The sequence below is a fragment of the Delphinapterus leucas genome, chromosome 3 (assembly GCF_059928025.1).
Source record: "Delphinapterus leucas isolate spDelLeu-1000000601 "Yukka" chromosome 3, BTC_Dleu_Yukka2, whole genome shotgun sequence".
Taxonomy (NCBI): domain Eukaryota; kingdom Metazoa; phylum Chordata; class Mammalia; order Artiodactyla; family Monodontidae; genus Delphinapterus; species Delphinapterus leucas.
The window spans coordinates 43,172,481-43,195,940 of NC_143131.1; the positions used below are offsets into that span (position 1 = coordinate 43,172,481).

Consider the following 23,460-nt stretch of genomic DNA (forward strand, 5'->3'; position numbering starts at 1 on the left):
TGCCCCCCTTCCGTTAATGCCATTATATTGAGTCATATGGACTCCTACACCAATCGGTACAGAAGTTATAATGCGACTTTTTTTAAAACACACTTAATAATCAATAGTCATCACAGAGGCTCTGATGCTATCTGAATTTTTCAAATGAGGAAATTGTAGTTTGGATTAATTTGTCTTAGACCAGGTTCCCAGTATTTGGGGTTTTAGAAATAAATACATTCTAAATATATACATACATACAAACCTGAGGATGGATAAGGATTGTCATCTTTTTATTCTAACAGGTAATAACATTTTGAGAGCGAGAGAGAGAGAGAGATACTATCGTTCACTATCATAATAGACAGCATATTCTAACATCTACACAAAGTTGGAAAGATATAATCTCATATTTTTAAGACTACAAATTAAATGTACAATGACTTTGTAACACTCTGACTTTTCCTTTTTGCTATGGACTGACATTTGGAAAGCAGCTCGTATTACTCAGGTAACAGGTGGAATATCTAGGAATCAAGTAGAGGACTTCAAACTTTTTCTTCTCTATCACAAAATAAAACACATACAGATTAAGATTACGGATGTGTTACCAACCCTCATAACAACTGAGGCAGCTGGGATTACTCAGTTTCTCCTGACCCTCAGTTTCATCAACCATAAAACAAGAATACAAGTTCCTACACCTCTCAGAGGGTCGCTGAAAAGACCAAACAAATGGTGAATATATATTAAGTACTTCCTGCCGAATCTAGGACAGTAAATTCTCAATCAATATTAATTACCATCATTATCACCATCTTTACTATTACATAACTTTGACTTAACAAACAGTAGCTGATTATATCCAGGAACTGTTTATTAACTTATTTAATCCATAAGTCAAAGCTTTAAAATGCAGGTACCTTTTGACCCTGCATAAAATCTACTAGAACATGATCATAAAAATACTCCAAAGGATTAGAAACACTGCATGTAATAATCTCCCTTTTTGAGACGCACCATGTACATTTGCATACTAAAGGCTGTACAATAAAGAAACTTGAACTTTGTTTGACCCAGTTTCCAAACTTACTTGGCATTGAAACCTCTTTTTGAAACCATAGAACAATACACTATCACAAAAAATCCAAGAGTTTATATTGAATGTCCACTGCAGCATTATTTATAACAAAACATTAACAAAATAAAACAAAAATTTAAACAAACATAAAATATTCAATTAAAAGGTGATGTAGTTAAGAGAATTATGGTTTACGGGTATAATGCAGAAAATTAATGTTGCAGAAGAGAAACTGAAACATAAGTGTAAAAAGCAAGTTATAAAACTATATCTTCATTATAATTCAGGATTGAAAAAATATTAATCGGATCTCTGTGGGTTGCTTCGATTACAGATATATATTTTTTCCATTGTGCTTGGCTGTGTTTTCCAAATTTCCTCACTAAGCTTTTACTTTAATAATAAATATGTTACCAAAATAATCTCATTCCTTACACAGGCAAGAATATATATGTACATGTGTTAATATGATTACAAAATGACTGCTCTAAACTGTAAAACAAACTGAATCATAAAAGACAGATATTCACTAAAATTTCATTAAACAATTTATATGATTCATCGTGTGGTACTAAAAACAAGTAAACACACACATGCAAAATCATGCCTCAAAACCAACACCTATTCTTTCTTTGAGCTTCTCACAAAATCCAAATAAGATCTCTACATATAAAACCAGAAATGGTAATATCCAAACTAGAACTATAAAACAAATATCTACAGACACATACAATAACATTTGTTAACCTTAAAAACATTAGAGAAATTAAACAGGTTTCAAGAAGATAAGGATGGTCTGCTGCAACTCCTTTAAAATTAACACACACAGAACAATACTATATATTGTCTATGCATACATGCAAATATAATAAAAATGCAAAAACACACAATGAGAATGATACCCACTAGCTTTGGGATAGTTGTCACCACTGAGAAGGACAGAGGAAGAAAGCAGGGGAGAGCAGAAGCCTTTCGCCTTAAAGTTTCTTTCTTTTTTTTTTTTTAAAGAACACCAGAGTTTTGAAGTTAAAATGGCAAAATGCTAACAACTTCAATCAGGGAGGTAGGTACACAGAAATGTGTTTTCTTATTTTCTTTACTTTTTTAAAATACTTGCATTTATTAAAAATAAAACTTTGAAAGAACTGTATTTTGCTTTAGCTCCTGACTCCATGTGCAGATTGATTAGGAACAGGTGCAGGCGTTCTGCGCCTCAATCAATGGTCCTGGGATGGCTCCAGACTGTCATCTGCTTCCTCAAGAGAGGCCAGAGAAGCAGCTATCTTGTTGAAAAAAGAACCCCCAGGAATCCTTCTGGGGGAGACATGGCCCCAGTTGCTAGGATCTAAGTCCTCAACCCTGAGAGAGGCAATCCAGAAGTCAGAACAATTCCCAGCAACGCTAGGTACAAAGGAACCTGATAAATAAGATGGTCCTGCAAATCCAACTTTTAGTTCCTATTTAGTTACTCTTAAAATCATGTGCTTTTGGCTGTGAGTCAAAGAGCAGAATGCCAATGCTTATGCACGGGGTGAAGGAGACAGTGGGTAAACAAGAGAAAGCAAAATCAGTGAGCAAACTCTCTCACCTTAAGGTACAAACACATGTACTTCCCCAACTGAAGCAGGGCTGTCTGAGTTCCCAGGAGGACTTCTCCCAGGTGACAGCAGCAATCAAGCGACCTCTCAATTTCCAGCCCCGTGCCTGAAACATGGCCCCACTCACTCATCCTCTCAACAACTATTAATTATTGCTAGGTTGGCAGTACTGAACCATGCTTACATGCATGGGCTTGGAATCCACCAAGCTAGGCTCATAGCCTTGCCCTGACACTCCACTGGTTACGTGATCCCGGCCATTACTCCACCTCACAAAGCCTTAAGCTCCCTCTTTTCTAAGTCAGTATGTCTTGCGCCTAAGTCAGCAGTATCTGGTTAACAGGACTGTTGGGAGGATTAAATTGGGTGATGCAAGTGAAACACTTTGCACAGTACTTGGTACATAGTTCCTTATTTACCGGGCTCCAGACTCAATTCTGGTGATAAAAGGATGATCAAGATAGTCAGGGACCCTGCACTGATATACGTTACAGATTCAGTGATGAAAACGTTCGCAAAGCGCCCAAAATTAAGAGTTTCAAGATGGTAACCACAGAGCATTAAGCCAAGCATGGGGGCCCTTCTAAGCCACATGCCCACGAAGCCAGCCCTGCCAGAAGTAAATGTGCTCAAACACTTTGCTGATACTCAGAAATGAGGGTCAACAAGAACTGGGCTTCGTAGATTCAACCAACCACCAGAAGCATTTAGGGAGATGCCTGGGCAGAGCACAGCATAACTGAGGGACTGCAGGCTCCAAAATAAAAGCCCATCATTAACTCAATTTGTGAGAAGTATCAGCATTTGTTAACTAAAATGCAGTTACCAGACATTCCCTAAAAATCTTTTCTTCCTTCTAGTCTACTTCAAAAACAAACGCTTTGGAATTCATGTCATCAGGAGACTTTGCCCAACTGAAATCCATAAGCAAAAGGCTACTTGGGGCCTGGTGTCTGCTGGGCACAGACCCACTTCCCATCAGCCCTTGGTTAAGGAGCAGAGCAGACTTCAGATACACTGCCAAATAGATTCTGAGTCTCAGGGACTCCTGAGTCTTCAAAAGATGACTGGGGCTTGTGGCCCTGAAGGTGCCCTTGAAGTGACACTAGGGGGCAGAGTACCAGGGTGCCTGGAAACCCATTTGTGGTCACTTGATGAAACACTGGATGGTGAAGGCCACCTCAGTGCCCAGAGTCAGGACATTACAGGGCGGGAGGCTCAGGACACAACACAGTTCTCTTTCTATCTGGCCTTCTTCTTAACAGTCATGTAGCAGAGCCAAGTCCTCGAGCGCGTGGGAACATCAGTCAGCCTGCTCCTGGCACCTGATTTCTTGACTCAAGAAGCAGCATGGTATTTACATGAAATACACTGTAAAAATTTCAACTGCATTCCAACAGCTTTAACACCAAGCTGGAAGGAATGCAGTGAAGAGGGAAGGCTCTGGGGCCACAATCCCAGCTTATTACTTGTTAGCTGTGTGAACCTGGTGAAATTACACAACTTCTCTGAGCCTTGGTTTAATGCATTACACGTGGAAAGCACTTACATTATCTGGCACCACAGCAAATGCTCAATAAATGTTAACTGATCTTACCCTCATAACTCCTATGCTTAATTCCCTCACCCCCCAGCATGCCTACAAGCACCTGGCTTAGGCGTCCTTCAGAATGCAAGCTCCCAGAGGGCAGGAATCACGTCCCCATGTGTCCTCTCTTGGGACTCGTTCTACAAGCCTGGAACAACAGTAGGTCGAGAACCAGAACTACTGTTTTATATCGCAGTTCCTGCTTCATCGTCTGGATATTTTTAAAATTTTTTGATAAGAGAACTGTTTATTGTGCTCCCATTATTTTTATCTTATGATTTGTTAATAAAAGAATATCTACGGGGCTTCCCTGGAGGCGCAGTGGTTGAGAGTCCGCCTGCCGATGCAGGGGACACGGGTTCGTGCCCCGGTCCGGGAAGATCCCACATGCCGCGGAGCGTCTGGGCCCGTGAGCCATGGCCGCTGGGCCTGCGCGTCTGAAGCCTGTGCTCTGCAACGGGAGAGGCCGTAGCAGTGAGAGGCCCGCGCACCGCAAAAAAAAAAAAAAAAAAAAAAAAAGAATATCTACGTTACTGACTAATCCAGTTGCAGTTAAAATTTAAAAATATGTGGCTTATGTCATTATGTTACACATCGTCAGAACATACAAGTTATAATGTTCACAGTCATTCATGGTCGAAAACAGCACACTTTTAAGACAACAGAACATCAGATGAAGTCACAACTGTGCCTTCACTCCTCGTTTTGAATGGGCTCACTTACAACTTAGTAGAGCCTGAGAGCTCTGTGTACATCAAGAGTTTCTGTTCTTGGTTGGTTAATTCCTTGGTTTGTATCCTGCAAATGGGGATGGATTTGTGCTGATCCACCCACCTTCTCTCACCTGATCTTCCCCATTGACACAAATTTTTATAATGACAGGTATAGCCTGTGACCAAGAAACTAGACCACATTCATCAACCTATACTAGGAAGAAAACTAGAACCCTGGCCTTATTATATCCCAAATCCAATACAGACACGCAATGATCATTATCTGACAATTAGCATCCAAGACTAATGAAGCACTTTTAGTTGTCACATTTTCAGGCCTAGCTTTGCATTTTAGTTCACAGTGAAACAAAGAAAAACACATGAGAGAGAAACCTACCAGCAACCCAAGCAGCAGAGAGAAACCTACCAGCCAGCCAAGGAGCACATCAGAGGCAGCCTCCTCCCCCTGTGTCTACCCAACTGTCCTGCCACAGGTTCCTGTAGAGCCACCTGCCTGCCAGCCCTACAGCCAAGCGGATCCCAGCTGGGGGCTCATCGGCTCTGACTTTCAGGGTCATGCACAAAGCAGGGGTCCCATAAATATTTGTTAAATGGATTAAAGAAAATATCCGAAGGTGGCTTTTATTTTTATAGGTATTAAATAATCCTCAAGAGAGTCTTGTGACTTCCTGCTTGCTGATGACACTCTAAATCTTTCCATATACTGAGACTAATATAAAAGGTAGTCCAGGGACTTCCCTGGCGGTCCAGTGGTTAAGACGTCACCTTCCAAAGCAGGGGGTACAGGTTCGATCCCTGGTAGGGGAGCTAAGATCCCACGTGCCTTGGGGCCAAAAAACCAAAACATAAAACGGAAGCGATATTATAACAAATTCAATAAAGACTTTAAAAATGGTCCACATCAAAAAAAAAAAAACTTAAACAAAATAAAATAAAAATTAAAAGGTAGCCCATTATTTACCACTGAACGGTAACAGTCATTCCACAGGAGGCGTAAGAATAATATCAGCAACTTAACCACATTATATTGACATTCTACAACTGAAAAGCAACGTGCTGTGTATAAATCACTTTCCTTCCATTGTCTCACGTAATCATCAACGGCACTACACAAAGCATAACAAATTTTATTGCTGTTATTTTGATGGCAGAAGGGGGGGGGAAAGGTAAAATCCAGGCCAATCAACATGAATCGGTACACAAAGAATATTAAACCGAAAGGAATCCAGAAGTTGATCTTATCCAACTTTCCAGGAAAACATGGTAGACACGTTTTTCATTATAACTTGACTATTTTCTCCTACCATATTCAAAAAGCTCCACACGTTGTCTTACTAATTCTACCTGTAAGAAGAGAGACAGAAAGAAAGATGCTGGTACTGCCCTTTGAACAGCAGCAGAATCTTTACCTACAGACCTGACAGGTGTGCACATGGCCTTTAAAGCCCATCCTGAAATTGGGAAAAAGGTATGTGGCCTGCCAAGCAGATTCCCTCGTCAACCGGAAAACCAAGATTTTTTATATTAAATGGCCACCCAGCCTAAACAAATAATATCTTGATAATCTTAAAGTTAAGAGTAAAAGATACATTTTGCATTCCCCAGAGCAAAACACCTAATCCAAACAGATTTTATCTTGTCTTACTTTAGAAGCTGGACAGAAAAGAAGAATTGTCCCTTCGGTCTCATATTCATTCAACTCAACAAATAAAGATTGGACACAGGGCGATACATATAATTATTTAGGATAAGCAAGTTACCATTATTTCCCTAAACTGAAATCAATGAAAACCCTATCCACCTTATTTGTCCCCTCTAATTGAGAGCACTTCTTTTAAGTTAAAAAATCAACAGCAGCCTCTAAGATCAGAGAGCTTCATCAATTGTTTTAATAACCGCAATCTTAATGAAAGCTGTTAAAAACAGCACATCTACGTTTCTCATTTCTCTCCCTCTCCACTCTCCTCCAAATGAAAAAGGTTAAATGATGACATCCAGCCTAAAGTACAATGCATACACACACACAGCTCCCTCTTCCAGCTTCCAACAGCAACAATAAGAAAGTCAAACACCGATTAAAAAGAAAAAAAAGAAAAGATGGCACACAAATTATTCCTGTCAAGTGATAGACAGGGTATTTACTCTAGTCCACAAGCTCAACAAAATCTGAAGAGTTAAACTCTCGGAATGAAAGGAGCATATTTTCTCTGGAAAGTAGGTAAAAGGACTTGGGAGCTGATTTTTAAAATAAGATCCCAGGCAGAGTCAATGAGATTGATTCTCATTTTTTAGAAATTGGTTTTTAATAAACACCATATAAACTTTATGTACGAGCAAATGAATCCGTCTGAAAGGCAAGAAGAAAGGAATGGTGTATGGAACATCATTTTCTCTGAGAGCTGATAAGCAAAACGTAAACACAGAAGACCACCTGAGGAGGGTTTCTTCTTTTAAACTTAATGTTTAAGGATTTCCTTAAGTCTTTTCACAGCGGATACTTGGCACACTCATAAGAACGGACTTATTTCCTTTAAGAGTTTTTTTCTCACCGCCAGTGATGAGCCAAGTGATTTTTATGGGGCTGTTTCACTGCACTTGTGGATTTTTTAAAAAGCATAGATAAGGTGACAAAATAATGATTTTCCAAAAACAGGGTGTATGGGGGCATGGCAGGTACAACAAAAAGGCCATGTCGAACTTGGGGCCCATTGATTCTGACACAAAACTGTCAGGAAACTGACAAAGAAATAATCTGCTTTTAAGGTAATCTAGAGCCCCACAAACATTCCTCCACCCACCCTTAGACTCTCCATCAGTAAATTAACCTGAGTAATTAAACAGAGTCTTCCAATTTTTTTCCCCATGCAATTTGCAAATTTAAAACTCACCCAGTAAATAAAATAATAAAATACCAGAACAACTTGAGTTCCTTTTTAGAAACTACTTAAGAATCCAAAATTAGCTTTCAATAATATAGGTAAGGGCAGCCCCTTCCAATTAGGTAATTATCCTCAACTTTGGCTTTAATTCAGGCACACTGCAAGACAAAGCCATGGTACTGTACTTGATAAGACAAGCTACAAAATAATCAGTTATTTAATTCAGAAAATAATCTTTAAGAAACATCCAACAACTCTCTTAACCTACATGGCACTTTGTATTTTAAAGAACCTCCTAATCAGATAACCCCCTTCACAGGCTCCCGTTATGGGCAGATAATGTCCCTTTATCACAAAGATAGAGGAAGTTACTGACATCAACAAATGAACCAAACAGAATTTGAACTCAGAATTTTTGACTCCCCTCGATTCACAAGGTCATGCATTAACTGCAGTAACCACCCCTCCCCACAAGACCACCAAACCAGGAACCTTCAGGGGAAATAAGCCCAAATACAAAATAACATTACAAAACCAGTCCTCGTCCAGCGTTTCTTGACTAGGAAAGCATTCACAGTCTTTCTTAGTACAAAATTAAGTGTAATTCCTAGAAGGCACTGGCAAATCTCTGCCACGCCAATCTGCAGTGAGAAACCAACTGCATGTGTTCAACAAGACGAAGGGACGGTCAATGTTTTTTAACCATCCACTTCAACTCTGCATTGCAAGGTAAACCTGCTAACAAGGTAAACCTGGTCATTGTTTAGGATCGAACACAGCCAGGGTCAATGAGGATCCCCGTGAACACAAACATGCAGCTGTGGGGAAATAATTTCTGGAACAATATATGGTGCTTGCATAATTACACACACACACACACAAAACAAGTGCTTTTTAAAGTAATGTTCAGTCCCAGCATTGTGCTGACACTTTTCCCACCTAAACTTCTCAGCATAAGCCTGGCCTAAAAAAGCACAGGTGGGATCCAATTCGTGCACAGGGTAAAAGCGGCGTGCATCCAAGGCAGGAACGGTGAGGCAATGCCTGCCCCTACCCAGTCCCTTCCACCCAGGCTGCGATGTAGATTAGTCCCGTCTACTTTATGGTAATGTGCTTTTAAAACCTCGCGGCGACCGAGGTCATAGCTTTAGAGATCTAATAACAACCAAATGACCGGACCTGCCGGGCACTTAGTAAGCCATTCTGGTTATGGCTCTTTAATAGTACCTGGAGTTCTGCTAAAGGGAGAGGGGGAAACTCCTGCTTCCCGGGAAAGAAAAGTCCTCTGCGGGAGCGCAGAAGGAAGCAAGGAGCCCGAACGAGGGCGGGGGACGCCCAGCCGCCGCGGCCCCATCTCTCCGGGAGCGCCCGCGCGCCCCTCGCCCCACAGCACATCTGGCCCGGGCCGCACCTTTGCCTGTCAGCTCCACCACCCACTCGGAGCTGCGGCCCCGCAGTCTCAGCTGCCGCCCCTCCGAGTCCCGGCACAGCTCTAGAGCTTGCTGCGGGAGAAAGAACCCCAAAGGCATCCCATCCCAAAGAAAGAAAGCAAAAAGGCTCTTCCTCCAGGCGGAAGGACATCGGGCACGTCGGGGTCCGAGAGGCGACACGCCACCCCTGCCCCGCACCTACCAGATAATCCATGTACAGAAACGCCTCAGTTATCCGGAGATCAGACATCCGGCAGCCTAGAGCATCCGGAACGGCTCCGAACCCGGAAAAAAAAAAGCAGCGTCTCCGGCTGCGAGCGAACAGCCCCTGAAAAAGCCAGCAACAACGAAAATAGCCGAGAGCAGCCGAGGACCCGAAGATTACACAAGGGGCGCGGCGATTGGCCGGATGGGCGGGCAGAAGGAAAAGAGAGCGCTCATTGGCTGTAGCGCCTATAAAAGGCAGGCCGCTGCGGGTGGCTGGGGAGAAACGCGGGAGCTGCCGGGTTGCTGATTCCTGTCAGGAGGTTTGAGGGGGCGGGGGCTAGGGCGGCGCGGGCGGAAGAGCGCGAGGGGAAAAGCGGAAAATCAGCTGGTGCTGTTGCCGCCAGAATTATGTGTGCCTCCGTGGTCTCCAAGTTGGGTAAATCGGAACCGAGCTGTGCACCAGTGCGAGAGAGCCTTTTTGTTACCTCCCATCACCCAGTAGGAAGCTCGCGCTGAAACGTGGGAGGCGTAGTAGCCACAGATACTTGATGCCGTTCTCCGGAGCGATTTCCTGAAGGCCCTGTGGCCTCGAGACTGCAGGGCAGGGATGGTTGGAATGTGTAAGAGGGTGCTCTGAACAAGCAAGCATGTGACTCGGGGGTGGCCCCTCCCCTCCTTCAGGATGTGAAGCAAAGGTGGACAGCTCCAGCCTGATGTCCCTGGGGGTATACAGAAGCCCAGCGCGGTCAGAGGTAACCCAGGAGAGTCCCTTTTAACAAGACGCTAGATTGCCCCAGAAGAAGCCACTCTCCACCGATGTGAAAGGGAAAAAAAAGTTGAGGGACTCTGCATAAGTCGGTTGTAGACTTGAGACTCTCAGGAAGCATCAGCTGGTCAGTTCTTTGTGTGCTTTGTGTCCTACACTGTGCACAAATCTATTGCCCCTGAAAAAAATGAGCCATACAATAAGCGATCTGAAAAGACCCGAGCAATACTGTTTGTGACCCGATGTCATCATAAAAATTAAAGGTATCTATAAGCAGGTGCACTTGAGATGTGTATTTCCTGGTGAATAATGTGGAAATTAGCATTGGGGTTTCAATATTGCATTTGGCTGAGAGCGAAAAAGCCTGGATCAGACAAGAATCAGGATAAGATCACCCAAGCCTCTAGTTTTTGAAGATTTAGGCTATGAACAGCTAGCAATGCCAGACACATCTGTCTTATCAGGCTCAGGTGACTGAAGTGTGCTTGCCCACCCCTCAGCATTTGAGGAGGATGAGGGATTGCTCTCACCGGTGTTAATAATTCAGGCTTCCATACAATAACCTTTCAAGAGTCAAACTTCATCAACTATCTTTCTGAAGAGGCTGCCTGCCTGTATAAATGTTGTTTTAGGGGTTGAATTTTTATTTTCCCCCAATTTAGCACCTTCCTCTTTTGTATCTTCAGGAACAAATTTCCATAAAATAAGCCTACCTGGGGCTGCCGAAACAGTTCTGTGAGACAATGGAATTCACCCTAGATATGGAGATAACCCAGAAGGAAGGGTAGCCCTTTAGAGGAGGCTCCAGATTGATGAGCCACATGATTTGGGGGAACTCATCTCTCTGAACCTGTTACCTCAGCTGCAAAATGAGAATAATTATAGCCAGAAAGTCTTTTGAAGGAATTAAAAGCCTATAAGTATACACACACTTAGTAGAGAGCTTGATTTTGTTAATCAATTTACAGACAAGTGTGTGTGTGAATAAATTATGCTTCTGAAGAAATTACAGTGAGTTTTTACCTATGCAGGAGCTGACTAGACTCGATAGCATCAAGCTATTAGATCCTACTTTAATTGGTATCGACATGATGTTTGGTTTAGGTTAGAACACATGTAGGTTTGGAAGAGATTTTTGACCTGGATTCTGGAGGTGATGATCTACCACAAACCTACAGCACAATTGGTTGAAACTAATTGCGGAAGTTAAAGGCCTCTCAAAGCTGCTAGCAAAAGTCATTCAAACAGACAAGGAAGTGTTTGATTTTTTTCCTTTCTCTCTATGAATTAGCATATCACAAATAAGATAAAGGGTTTGAGTTAGCAGAGACACCTTTTGGTCCACTGTCTTACGGATAAGTGATGTCTTGACTACTGTCAAGTGAGGCTCTTGAAAGGCCTGTGAGTTTCTATGCAAGGGAAGATGACCATTCAGGAGCAGTTGGCTTCTGCCTTTCTTTAAAAGCTAACCTCAGGGCTTCCCTGGTGGCGCAGTGGTTGAGAGTCCGCCTGCCGATGCAGGGGACACGGGTTCGTGCCCCGGTCTGGGAAGATCCCACATGCCGCGGAGCGGCTGGGCCCGTGAGCCATGGCCGCTGAGCCTGCGTGTCCGGAGCCTGTGCTCCGCAACGGGAGAGGCCGCAACAGTGAAAGGCCTGCGTACTGCAAAAAAAAAAAAAAAAAAATTTAACCTTAATAAAGAAAAAGAATCCTCAACAGAAGGTCATCAGGATAAACATAGTTCATGCTACCTCTAAGAATGAGTAAGCAGGGAAATGAACTTTTCAAGGAAAAGTTCCAAAGGCTACACCGTAGTTCTCACCCTGTTCCACACCATTTGCATATTCATTCTGCTGGCACCAAGGAAAACTCTGTGTTCAGTGTGATGTATTAAAAGAATCTTGTCTTTTGGAAAAGGATCCTTGTAAAAACCCGAAGCTTCAGAACTCCATGTGGAGCACATTTTCTCAATTGTTGTTAATCTTCTGGGGAGTTAATGTGTGCACCCTTGTGCATAAGAAAGGCTAATTTATGTTGGTATGAACAGATAATACACTGCCTACTACATGAAGCTGTGGTCTTATGTGATAGTTGGTAGCAGTAATCACCCCAATGCATGCTTTGAAAAAAAGTTTGGAGAGGTTAGAATGAATTCATTCAACCTACCCCACTATGTGCCAAGTAACAGGCTGCAGTGTTGAATAAGGATCTCCTTAAGGTAGTACTGCCTTTGCTCTCAGTAGAAAGGACCCTCTTCCAGATGCCTAAAAAAACATGTATAAACTCATGAGGTAGTTACATTACTACACAGGTTCTGAAGAAAGAGCCCATCACTGCTGCTTGTCAAGAGCAAGGAACAATTCTTTTGACAGTCTGTACTCCACAATTCCATAAATATGGCTAGCTAGCCACGGTTCAAGGAAATTTTTGTTAAAGTGTTACTTGTAGGAAACAAAAACAAATGCATTTTTGCAACTTGGTCTCCCAAATTCTACCATCCAGAATGACCAATATATCAGTGGCTATTCCCATCTACTTCTTTTTGTTCATTTCTATGATATATAATAACTTACAGAAGAATACTGTCTTTACTAGTTTTATCATGCACACTCCATATATTAAATTCACCATATCATGAAACTCTATAAATGTTTAATGGCTATATAAGACTATTGTATAAATGTACTATGTTGACAAATCCTCTTAGATATTACTGCTATAAACATTGCAGGGAATGTTTGCTTATAAACTCACTCACATCTCTTTATCCTAGATGTAATTTATTGCAATGGAATGACTGGTACAAAGAGTATATGAGCATTTTTAATACTCATTTTTGTACTACCTTCTGGTCTTCTTTCCCCTACCCCAACTCCAAAGTAGGGAGTGCTTATCTTGCTTCATTGTTGTCTTGATTGATTGGGTATATTATTCCTTAATAGCTGAGAGGTGGTATCTTCTATACGAATAACTCTTAAGCCATGGACACTCCTTTTTCAGAAAAAATAAAGGTGTCCAGACACTGAATTCTCCAGTGGTCACTGGACACACTGAACATTTACTGCCTCCAGTAACTCCTGTGACTTTAAAATTCTCTAAGCCCTTTCCCCCTCAAGTGGTGGCCTTGACCCCCCATCTCTAAGTTAGCCTACTCCCCTTTCTCTGCTTCCTAAACCTTCCTAGTACCACTGTGTCCTGAAAGATGAACCTCAGAGTGGGATGACTGCACATGAAGCTGTTAACAGAACTTGGTTCGTGAACGGAAGACATCAGAATGAGGTTGGGAGAGCAAGGACTTATTCTAAAAAGATAACTCACCTCTTCCAAAAAGTATTTGCTGGGCCTTGGAGTATTAAAACAAGATGAGGCATTTAAAATGAAGAATCAGGAGGGACCTTCACGATGGCAGAGGAGTAAGATGTGGAGGTCACCTTCCTCCCCACAAACACATCAAAGATACATCTACGGGCTTCCCTGGTGGCACAGTGGTTGAGAGTCCGCCTGCCGATGCAGGGGATGCGGGTTCGTGCCCCGGTCCGGGAAGATCCCACATGCCGTGGAGCGGCTGGGCCCGTGAGCCGTGGCCGCTGAGCCTGTGCGTCCGGAGCCTGTGCTCCGCAGCGGGAGAGGCCACAACAGTGAGAGGGCCGCGTACCGCAAAAAAAAAAAAAAAAAAAAAAAAGATACATCTATGTGTGGAGCAACTCCTACAGAGCACCTACTGAACGCTGGCAGAAGACCTCAGACTTCCCAAGAGACAAGAAACTTGCGTACCTGGGTAGGGCAAATGAAAAAAGAAAAAACAGAGACAAAAGAATAGGGGTGGGGCCTGCACCTCTGGAAGGGAGCCGTGAAGGAGGGAAAGTTTCCACACTCTAGGAAGCCCCTTCACTGGTGGAGACGGGGGGTGGTTGGGGGGAAGCTTCAGAGCCACGGAGGAGAGCTCAGCAACGGGGGTGCGTAGGGCAAAGCGGAGACATTCCCACATAGAGGATCGGTGCCGACTCACCAGCCCCAGAGGCTTGTCTGCTCACCCGCTGGGACGGGTGGGAGCTGGGAGCTGAGGCTCAGGCTTCAGAGGACAGATCCCAGGGAGAGGACAGGGGTTGGCTGCATGAACACAGCCTGAAGGAGCCTAGTGTGCCACAGCTAGCCAGGAGGGAGTCTGGGAAAAAGCCTGGAACTGCCTAAGAGGCAAGAGACCATTGTTTCGGGGTGCGTGAGGAGAGGGGGCTCAGAGCACCACCTAAACGAGCTCCAGGGAAGGGCACGAGCTGCTGCTATCAGTGTGGACACCAGAGACGGGCATGAAACGCTAAGGATGCTGCAGCCACCAAGAAGCCTGTGTGCAAGCACAGGTCACTATCCACACCTCCCCTCCCGGGAGCCTGTGCAGCCCGCCACTGCCGAGGTCCCATGATCCAGGGACAACTCCCCTGGGAAAACACAGCACGCCTCAGGCTGTTGCAACATTTCGCCGCAGGTGCGCCCCGCATTCCTACCCCTCCCTCCCCCCGGCCTGAGTGAGCCAGAGCCCCCTAATCAGCTGCTCCTTTAATCCCTCAGGCGACCTACACGCAGAGGTGGGGCCAAATCCAAAGCTGAACCCCAGGACCTGTGAGAACAAAGAAGAGAAAGCGGGGCTTCTCTGGTGGTGCAGTGGTTAAGAATCCACCTGCCAACACGGGGGACACAGGTTCAATCCCTGCTCCGGGAAGATCCCACGTGCCATGGAGCAACTAAGCCCATGTGCCACAACTACTGAGCCTAGCTCTAGAGCCCACAAGCCACAGCTACTGAACCCACATGCCACAACTACTGAAGCCCCCACACCTAGAGCCCATGCTCCGCAACAAGAGGAGCCACCACACTGAGAATCCTGCGCACCGCAACGAAGACTTGCCCCCATTCACTGCAACTAGAGAAAGCCTGCGTGTAACAACAAAGACCCAACATGGCCAAAAATAAATAAATTTTTAAAATTTTTTTAAAAAAAAGGAAGAGAAAGGGAAATTTCTCCCAGCAACCTCAGGAGCAGCAGATTAAATCTCCACAATCAACTTGATGTACCCTGCATCTGTGGAATACCCGAGTAGACAATGAATCATCTCAAAATTGAGGTGGTGGACTTTGGGAGCAACTGTAGACTTGGGGTTTCCTTTCTGCATCTAATTTGTTTCTGGTTTTATGTTTACCTTAGTTTACTATTTAGACCTTATCATTGGTAGATTTCTTTATTGATTTGGTTGCTCTCTTCCTTTTTTTTTAATATACATTTTTTTTCCTTTTTCTCTTTTTGTGAGAGTGTATGTGTATGCTTCTTTGTGTGATTTTGTCTATATAGCTTTGCTTTTACCATTTGTCTAGGGTTCTGTCTGACCGCTGTTTTGTTGTTGTTGTTTTTAGTATAGCTTTTAGTGCTGGTTATCATTGGTGGATTTGTTTATTGGTTTGGTTGCTGTCTTCTTTTTATTAATTACTTTTTTATTTTTAATACTTTTTTTGTTTTAATAACTGTATTTTCTTTTCTTTTTTTTTCTTTCTTTTTCTTCTCCCTTTTCTTCTGAGCCGTGTGGCTGACAGGGTCTTGGTGCTCTGGCCGGGTGTCAGGCCTAAGCCTCTTGGGTGGCAGACCTGAGTTCAGGACATTGGTCCACCAGAGACCTCCCAGCCCCACATAATATCAAACGGCGAAAGCTCTCCCAGAGATCTGCATCTCAACATTAAGACCCAGATCCACTCAACGACCAGCAAGCTACAGTGCTGGATGCCCCATGCCAAACAACTAGCAAGAAGAGAACATAAACCCATGCATTAGCAGAGAGGCTGCCTAAAATTGTAATAAGTTCACAGACACCGCAAAACACACCACAGGACGTGATCCTGCACACGAGAAAGACAAGATCCAGCCTCATCCACCAGAACACAGGCATCAGTCCCCTCCACCAGGAAGCCTACAAAACACACTGAAACAACCTTACCCACTGGAGGCAGACACCAAAAACAATGGGAACTGCGAACCTGCAGACTGTGAAAAGGAGACCCTAAACACAGTAAGTTAAGCAAAATGAGAAGACAGAGAAACACACAGCAGATGAAGGAGCAAAGTAAAAACCCAGCATACCAAACAAATGAAGAGGAAATAGGCAGTCTACCTGAAAAAGAATTCAGAGAAATGATAGTAAAGATGATCCAAAATCATGGAAAAAGAATGGAGAAAATACAAGAAACATTTAACAAGGGCCTAGAAGAACTAAAGAGCAAACAAACAATGATGAACAACACAATAAGTGAAATTAAAAATTCTCCAGAAGGAATCAATAGCAGAATAACTGAGGCAGAAGAATGTGTAAGTAACCTGGAAGATAAAATAGTGGAAATAACTACCGCAGAGCAGAATAAAGAAAAAAGAATGAAAAGAATTGAGGACAGTCTCAGAGACCTCTGAGACAACATTAAAAGCACCAACATGCAAATTATAGGGGTCCTAGAAGAAAAACACAAAAAGAAAGGGACTGAGAAAATATTTGAAGAGATTATAGTTGAAAACTTTCCTAATAGAGGAAAGGAAATAGTCAAGTCCAGGAAATGCACAGGATACAGGATAAATCCAAGGAGAAACGTGCCAAGACACATATTAATCACTATCAAAAATTAAATACAAAGAAAAAGTCTTAAAAGCAGCAAGGGAAAAGCAACAAATAACATACAAGGGAATCCCCATAAGGTTAACAGCTGATTTCTCAGCAGAAACTCTGCAATCCAGAAGGGTTTGGCAGGATATATTTAAAGTGATGAAAGGGAAAAAACTACAATCAAGATTACTCTACCCAGCAAGGATCTCATTCAGATTCGACAGAGAAATTAAAACCTTTACAGACAAGCAAAAGCTAAGAGAATTCAGCACCACCAAACCAACTTTACAACAAATGCTAAAGGAATTTCTCTAGGCAGGAAACACAAGAGGAAGAAAAGACCTACAATAACAAATCCAAAGCAATTAAGAAAATGGTAATAGGGGCTTCCCTGGTGGCACAGTGGTTGAGAGTCCGCCTGCCGATGCAGGGGACATGGGTTCATGCCCCGGTCCGGGAATATCCCACATGCCATGGAGTGGCTGGGCCCGTGAGCCATGGCCGCTGAGCCTGCGTGTCGCAGCCTGTGCTCCACAACAGGAGAGGCCACGACAGTGAGAGGCCCGCATACAGAAAAAAAAAAAAAAAAAGAAAAGAAAATGGTAATAGGAACATACATATGGATAATTACCTTAAATGTAAATGGATTAAATGCTCCAACCAAAAGGCATAGGCTGGTTGAATGGAAAACAAGACCCTTATATATGCTGTCTACAAGAGACCCACTTCAGACCTAGGGAAACATACAGATTGAATGTGAGGGGATGGAAAAAGATACCCCATGCAAACGGCAATCCAAAGAAAGCTGGAGGGCTTCCCTGGTGGTGCAGTGGTTGAGAGTCTGCCTGCCAATGCAGGGGTACACGGGCTCGTGCCCCGGTCTGGGAAGATCCCACATGCCATGGAGCGGCTGGGCCCGTGAGCCATGACTGCTGAGCCTGCGCATCCGGAGCCTGTGCTGCCCAATGGGAGAGGCCACAGCAGTGAGAGGCCCGTGTACCAAAAAAAAAAAAAATTACAAACACATGAAGGCTAAACAATATGCTACTAAATAACCAAGAGATCACTGCATAAATCAAAGAGGAAATCAAAAAATACCTAGAAACAAATGACAATGAAAACACGATGACCTAAAACCTATGGGATGCAGCAAAAGCAGTTCTAAGAAGGAAGTTTATAGCAATACAATCCTACCTCACGAAACAAGAAACATCTCAAACAAACAACCTAGCCTTACACCTAAAGCAGTTAGAGAAAGAAGAATACAAAAACCCCAAAGTTAGCAGAAGGAAAGATATCATAAAGATCAGATCAGAAATAAATGAAAAAGAAATGAAGGAAACAATAACAAAGATCAATAAAACTAAAAGCTGGTTCTTAGAGATGATAAACAAAATTGATAAAACATTAGCCAGACTGACTCATCAAGAAAAAAAAGGGAGAAGATTCAAATCAATAGAATTAGAAATGAAAAAGGAGAAGTAACAACTGACACTGCAGAAATACAAAGGATCATAAGAGATGATCAGCAACTATATGCCAGTAAAATGGGCAACCTGAAAGAAATGGACAAATTATTAGAAAAGCAAAATCTTCTGAGACTGAACCAGGAAGAAATAGAAAACATAAACCGAACAATCATAAGCACTGAAATTGAAACTGTGATTAAAAATCTTCCAAAAAACAAAAGCCCAGGACAGATTGCTTCACAGGCGAATTTTATCAAACATTCAGAGAAGAGGTAACACCTATCCTTCTCAAACTCTTCCAAAATATAGCAGAGGGAGGAACACTCCCAAACTCATTCTATGAGGCCACCATCACCCTGATACCTAAACCAGACAAAGATGTCACACAAAAAAGAAAACTACAGGCCAATAGCACTGATGAACATAGATACAAAAATCCTCAACAAAATATTAGCAAACAGAAACCAACAGCACATTAGAAGGATCATACACCATGATCAAGTGGGGTTTATTCCGGGAATGCAAGGATTCTTCAATATATGCAAAGCAATCAATGTGATAAACCATACTAACAAATTAAAGGAGAAAAACCATATGATCATCTCAATAGATGCAGAAAAAGCTTTTGACAAAATTCAACACCCATTTATGATAAAAACCCTCCAGAAAGTGGGCATAGAGGGAACTTACCTCAACATAATAAATGCCATATATGTCAAACCCACAGCCAACATCATTCTCAATGGTGAAAAACTGAAACCATTTCCTCTAAGATCCGGAACAAGACAAGGTTGCCCACTCTCACCACTGTTATTCAACATAGTTTTGGAAGTTTTAGCCACAGAAGTCAGAGGAGAAAAAGAAAGAAAAGGAATTCAAATCGGAAAAGAAGTAAAACTGTCACTGTTTGCAGGTGACATGATACTATACATAGAGAATCCTAAAGATGCTACCAGGACACTACTAGAGCTAATCAATGAATTTGGTAAAGTATCAGGGTACAAAATTAATGCACAGAAATCTCTCGCATTCCTGTACACTAATGATGAAAAATATGAAAGAGAAATTAAGGAAACACTCCTATTTACCATTGCAACAAGAAGAATAAAATACCTAGGAATAAACCTACCTAAGGAGACAAGAGTCCTGTATGCAGAAAACTAAAAGACACTGATGAAAGAAATTAAAGATGACACAAACAGATGGAGAGGTATACCATGTTCTTGAATTGGAAGAATCAATATTGTGAAAATGACTCTACTACCGAAAGCAATGTACAGATTCAATGCAATCCCTATCAAACTACCAATGGCATTTTTCACAGAACTAGAAGAAAAATTTTCACAATTTGTAGGGAAACATAAAAGACCCCGAATAGCCAAAGAAATCTTGAGAAAGAAAAACGGAGCTGGGAGAATCAGGCTCCCAGACTTCAGACTATACGAGAAACTACAGTAATCAAGACAGTATAGTACTGGCACAAAAACAAATACAGATCAATGGAACAGGATAGAAAGCCCAGAGGTAAACCCATACACATATGGTCACTTTATCTTTGGTAAAGGAGGCAAGAATATACAATGGAGTAAAGACAGCCTCTTCAATAAGTGGTACTGGGAAAACTACATGGACAGCTACATGCAAAAGGATGAAATTAGAACACTCCCTAACACCATACACAAAAATAAACCCAAAATGGATTAAAGACCTAAATATAAGGCCAGACACTATAAAACTCTTAGAGGAAAACATAGGCAGAACACAGTACGACATAACTCACAAAAAGATCCTGTTTGACCCACCTCCCAGAGAAATGGAAATAAAAACAAAATTAAACAAAGGAGACCTAATGAAACTTAAAAGCTTTTGCACAGCAAAGGAAACCATAAACAAGACGAAAAGACAACCCTCAGAATGGGAGAAAATATTTGCAAATGAAGCAACTGACAAAGGATTAATCTCCAAAATATACAAGCAGCTCAATATCAAAAAAACAAACAACCCAATCAAAAAATGGGCAGAAGACCTAAATAGACATTTCTCCAAAGAAGATATACAGATTGCCAACAAACACATGAAAGGATGCTCAACATCACTAATCATTATCACTAATGCTCAATATCACTAATCACAAGGATGCTCAATATCACTAATCACGAAATGTCAAATGGATAGCTAGTGGGAAGCAGCTGCATAGCACAGGGAGGTCAGCTCGGTGCTTTGTTTCCACCTAGAGGGGTGGGATAGGGAGGATGGGAGGGAGGGAGATGCAAGAGGGAAGAGATATGGGAACATATGTATATGTATAACTGATTCACTTTGTTATAAAGCAGAAACTAACACACCATTGTAAAGCAATTATACTCCAATAAAGATGTAAAAAAAACAATGAAGAATCAGAGACTTCCCTGGCAGTCCAGTGGTTAAGACGGTGCACTTCCAAAGCAGGGGGCATGGGTTCGATTCCCTGGTTGGGGAACTAAGATCTCCACGTGTTGCACAGTGTGGGAAAAGAAAAAAAGTCACCACTTAAAGTGGTAATTAATTATACCAGGAAACGATAACTAGACCTCACAAGCAACCATTATTCAAGCCTCAAGTACCAAGAATCTCTACAAACCCCTCCCAATACCTCCCCAGGATCATTTAATCTCTTAGACACAGTACTGCACTGCTGATTGTTTTAGTTTCCTATTGACACTATAACAAGTTAGCACAAACTTAATGAAAACACAAATGTATTCTCTTCCAGTTCTACAAGCCAGAAGTCCTGAGTCTTATTGGGCTAAAATCTTATGTTGGCAGGACCGGTTCCTCCTGTAAGTGCCAAAGGAGAATTCCTTCCTTATCTCTTACAGCTTCTGGTAACATCCTTGGCTTGTGGCCATATCACTCCAATCTCTGCTTCTGTGGTCACATTGCCTCCTCCACTTCTGTAATCTAATCTCCTTCTGCCTCACTTTTTAAAAATTAATTAATTTTTTAATTTTTGGCTGCGTTCAGTCTTTGTTGCTATGCAGGCTTTCTCTAGTTATGGCAAGTGGGGGCTACTCTTCGTTGCAGTGCGTGGGCTTCTCGCGCTGGCTTCTCTTATTGTATAACATGGGCTCTAGGCATGTGGGCTCAGTAGTTGTGGCTCGCGGGCTCTAGAGCACAGGCTCAGTAGTTGTGGTGCACGGGCTTATTTGCTCCCCGGCATGTGGGATCTTCCCGGACCAGGGCTCGAACCCGTGTCCGCTGCACTGGCAGATGGATTCTTAACCACTGTGCCACCAGGGAAGTCCCCTCTGCCTCACTTTTATGAGGACAATCGTGATTGCATTTAGGGCCTACCCAGATAATCCAGGATAAGCTTCCCATCTCAAAATCCTTAATTTATCACACCAGCAAAGTCACTTTTGCCTTATAAGGTAACATTCACAGGTTCCAGGTATTAGAACCTTATATCTTTGGAGCCATTATTCAGCCTGCCACACTGATCTTATGCAGAAAACACAAATACTTCCATGAAAGTCTAAAGTGACAAGCACAATTTACTAATGCCTAAGAAACCAGAACATTTGGAATAAACTATCAACTTCATAAAGAAATTAATTAATTTAAACTTTTTGATGCAGCCCTATGGTCTTTTCCAACTCTATTTCTGTAGTTGTTACTTCTCATCTGGCATTTTAAGTTTACCTTCCCAAAGCGTGTCGTCTTCCTCTATTATACTTTTTAAAAGATAGACTTATTGAGATACAGTTCACATACCATACAATCCACCTATTTAAAGTGTACAATTAAGTGGTTTTTAGTATATTTACAGATTTGTACAGCCATCAGTCAATTTTATAACATTTTCATCACCTCTAAAAGAAATTCTGAACCTTTTAGCTAGCACCTTCTACCTCCTACCCACCAGAAACCATAATCCACTTTCTGTCTCTACAGATTTCTCTCTTCTGGAATTTCGTATGAATGGAATCGTGATGTAGTACATGGTCTTTTGTGACTAGCTTTTTTCACTTTACATAATTTTTTAAAGGTTCATCCATGTTGTAGCATGTACATTCCTTTCTATGGCCACATAATGTTCCATTGTATGGATACGCCACCCTCCATTTATCCCTTCACCCATTTATGGACATTTGGGTTGTTTCCATGTTTCAGCTATTATGAATAATGCTGTTCCTTTATTATACTTTTGGTCTCCATTTTTTGATGATCAATATTAACTTTTTCTTCAGACCTGTTCCTCTCATTTCTTTCTTTTTCTTCACCAGTAGCTAAACTTTCTCCTTCATAGTAATAGCTTTAGACAAATTTTTCTAGAACTGGTCAAATATGAATGCTATTTCCTCCCTTTAACATTTTAACTGAGTTCTTATAAGGAATTTTATCTGCTTCTCATTGTCTGATTAGTCCTTCACTCACCACATCTTTTGAACTCCATTAGTACATTTTTTTATTCTAGATAGAATGTTGAAAGGGTAAAATCTCTGAACATATTTTAATTGTACAATGTTTACGTTGGTTTTGAGCCTTCTGTGGGAAGAAACATCTGAATTGCTTTATCCTGCATGAAACAATAGTATGCTAAGTTCTTTGAAAGTCTTTGAATAACCAAGATCTTAAGCCCTCCTTGGTAGCCAGACTATTTAAAAAAAAAAATAAATCAGGATGATAAACCAGAAGAATCAGCTATGTATCTTCAACTGTAAAATACTCATTGTTCCTTGATAGTGATTTATTTCAGAGGAATAACTAATGCCCTTTGAAAAATAAAGGTGTTTTGGAGACTGAGATGAGCCACTTTCTTACTCATATTGGAAGATCAATTTGGCTTTAATAACCAGTTTGCATTGGATTAGAAATCTGTTTTAACAAAACAGATAACATGTTCTTTCTTTTTTTTTTAATGCTTTGGAATAAATTTAAGAAGAAAGGCACATAACTTACATCTTAAAATTTACAAAATCTTACTGAAAAACATAAAACAAGATCCAAACATATGGAAATAACCAAGATAATAATAACAACAACAACTAGCACTAATACAGCGCTTATATGGCAGATATCATAGTAAATGCTTTACTTATGGTTTTGGGTGGG

The 23,460-nt window shown here is 41.9% G+C and overlaps 1 protein-coding gene across 1 annotated transcript in view; it reads right to left on the reverse strand.

Annotated features, from left to right (window-relative positions):
- Positions 1-9,679, reverse strand: part of ARL15 (ARF like GTPase 15) — a 416,790-nt gene extending 407,111 nt beyond the window's left edge. Inside the window, exon 1 of the mRNA XM_022597630.2 lies at positions 9,492-9,679. Within this exon, the coding sequence (XP_022453338.1) occupies positions 9,492-9,539 (48 nt within the window). The 5' untranslated portion in view covers positions 9,540-9,679. The remainder of the gene's footprint in view (positions 1-9,491) is intronic.
- Between the last annotated feature and the right edge of the window lie 13,781 nt (positions 9,680-23,460).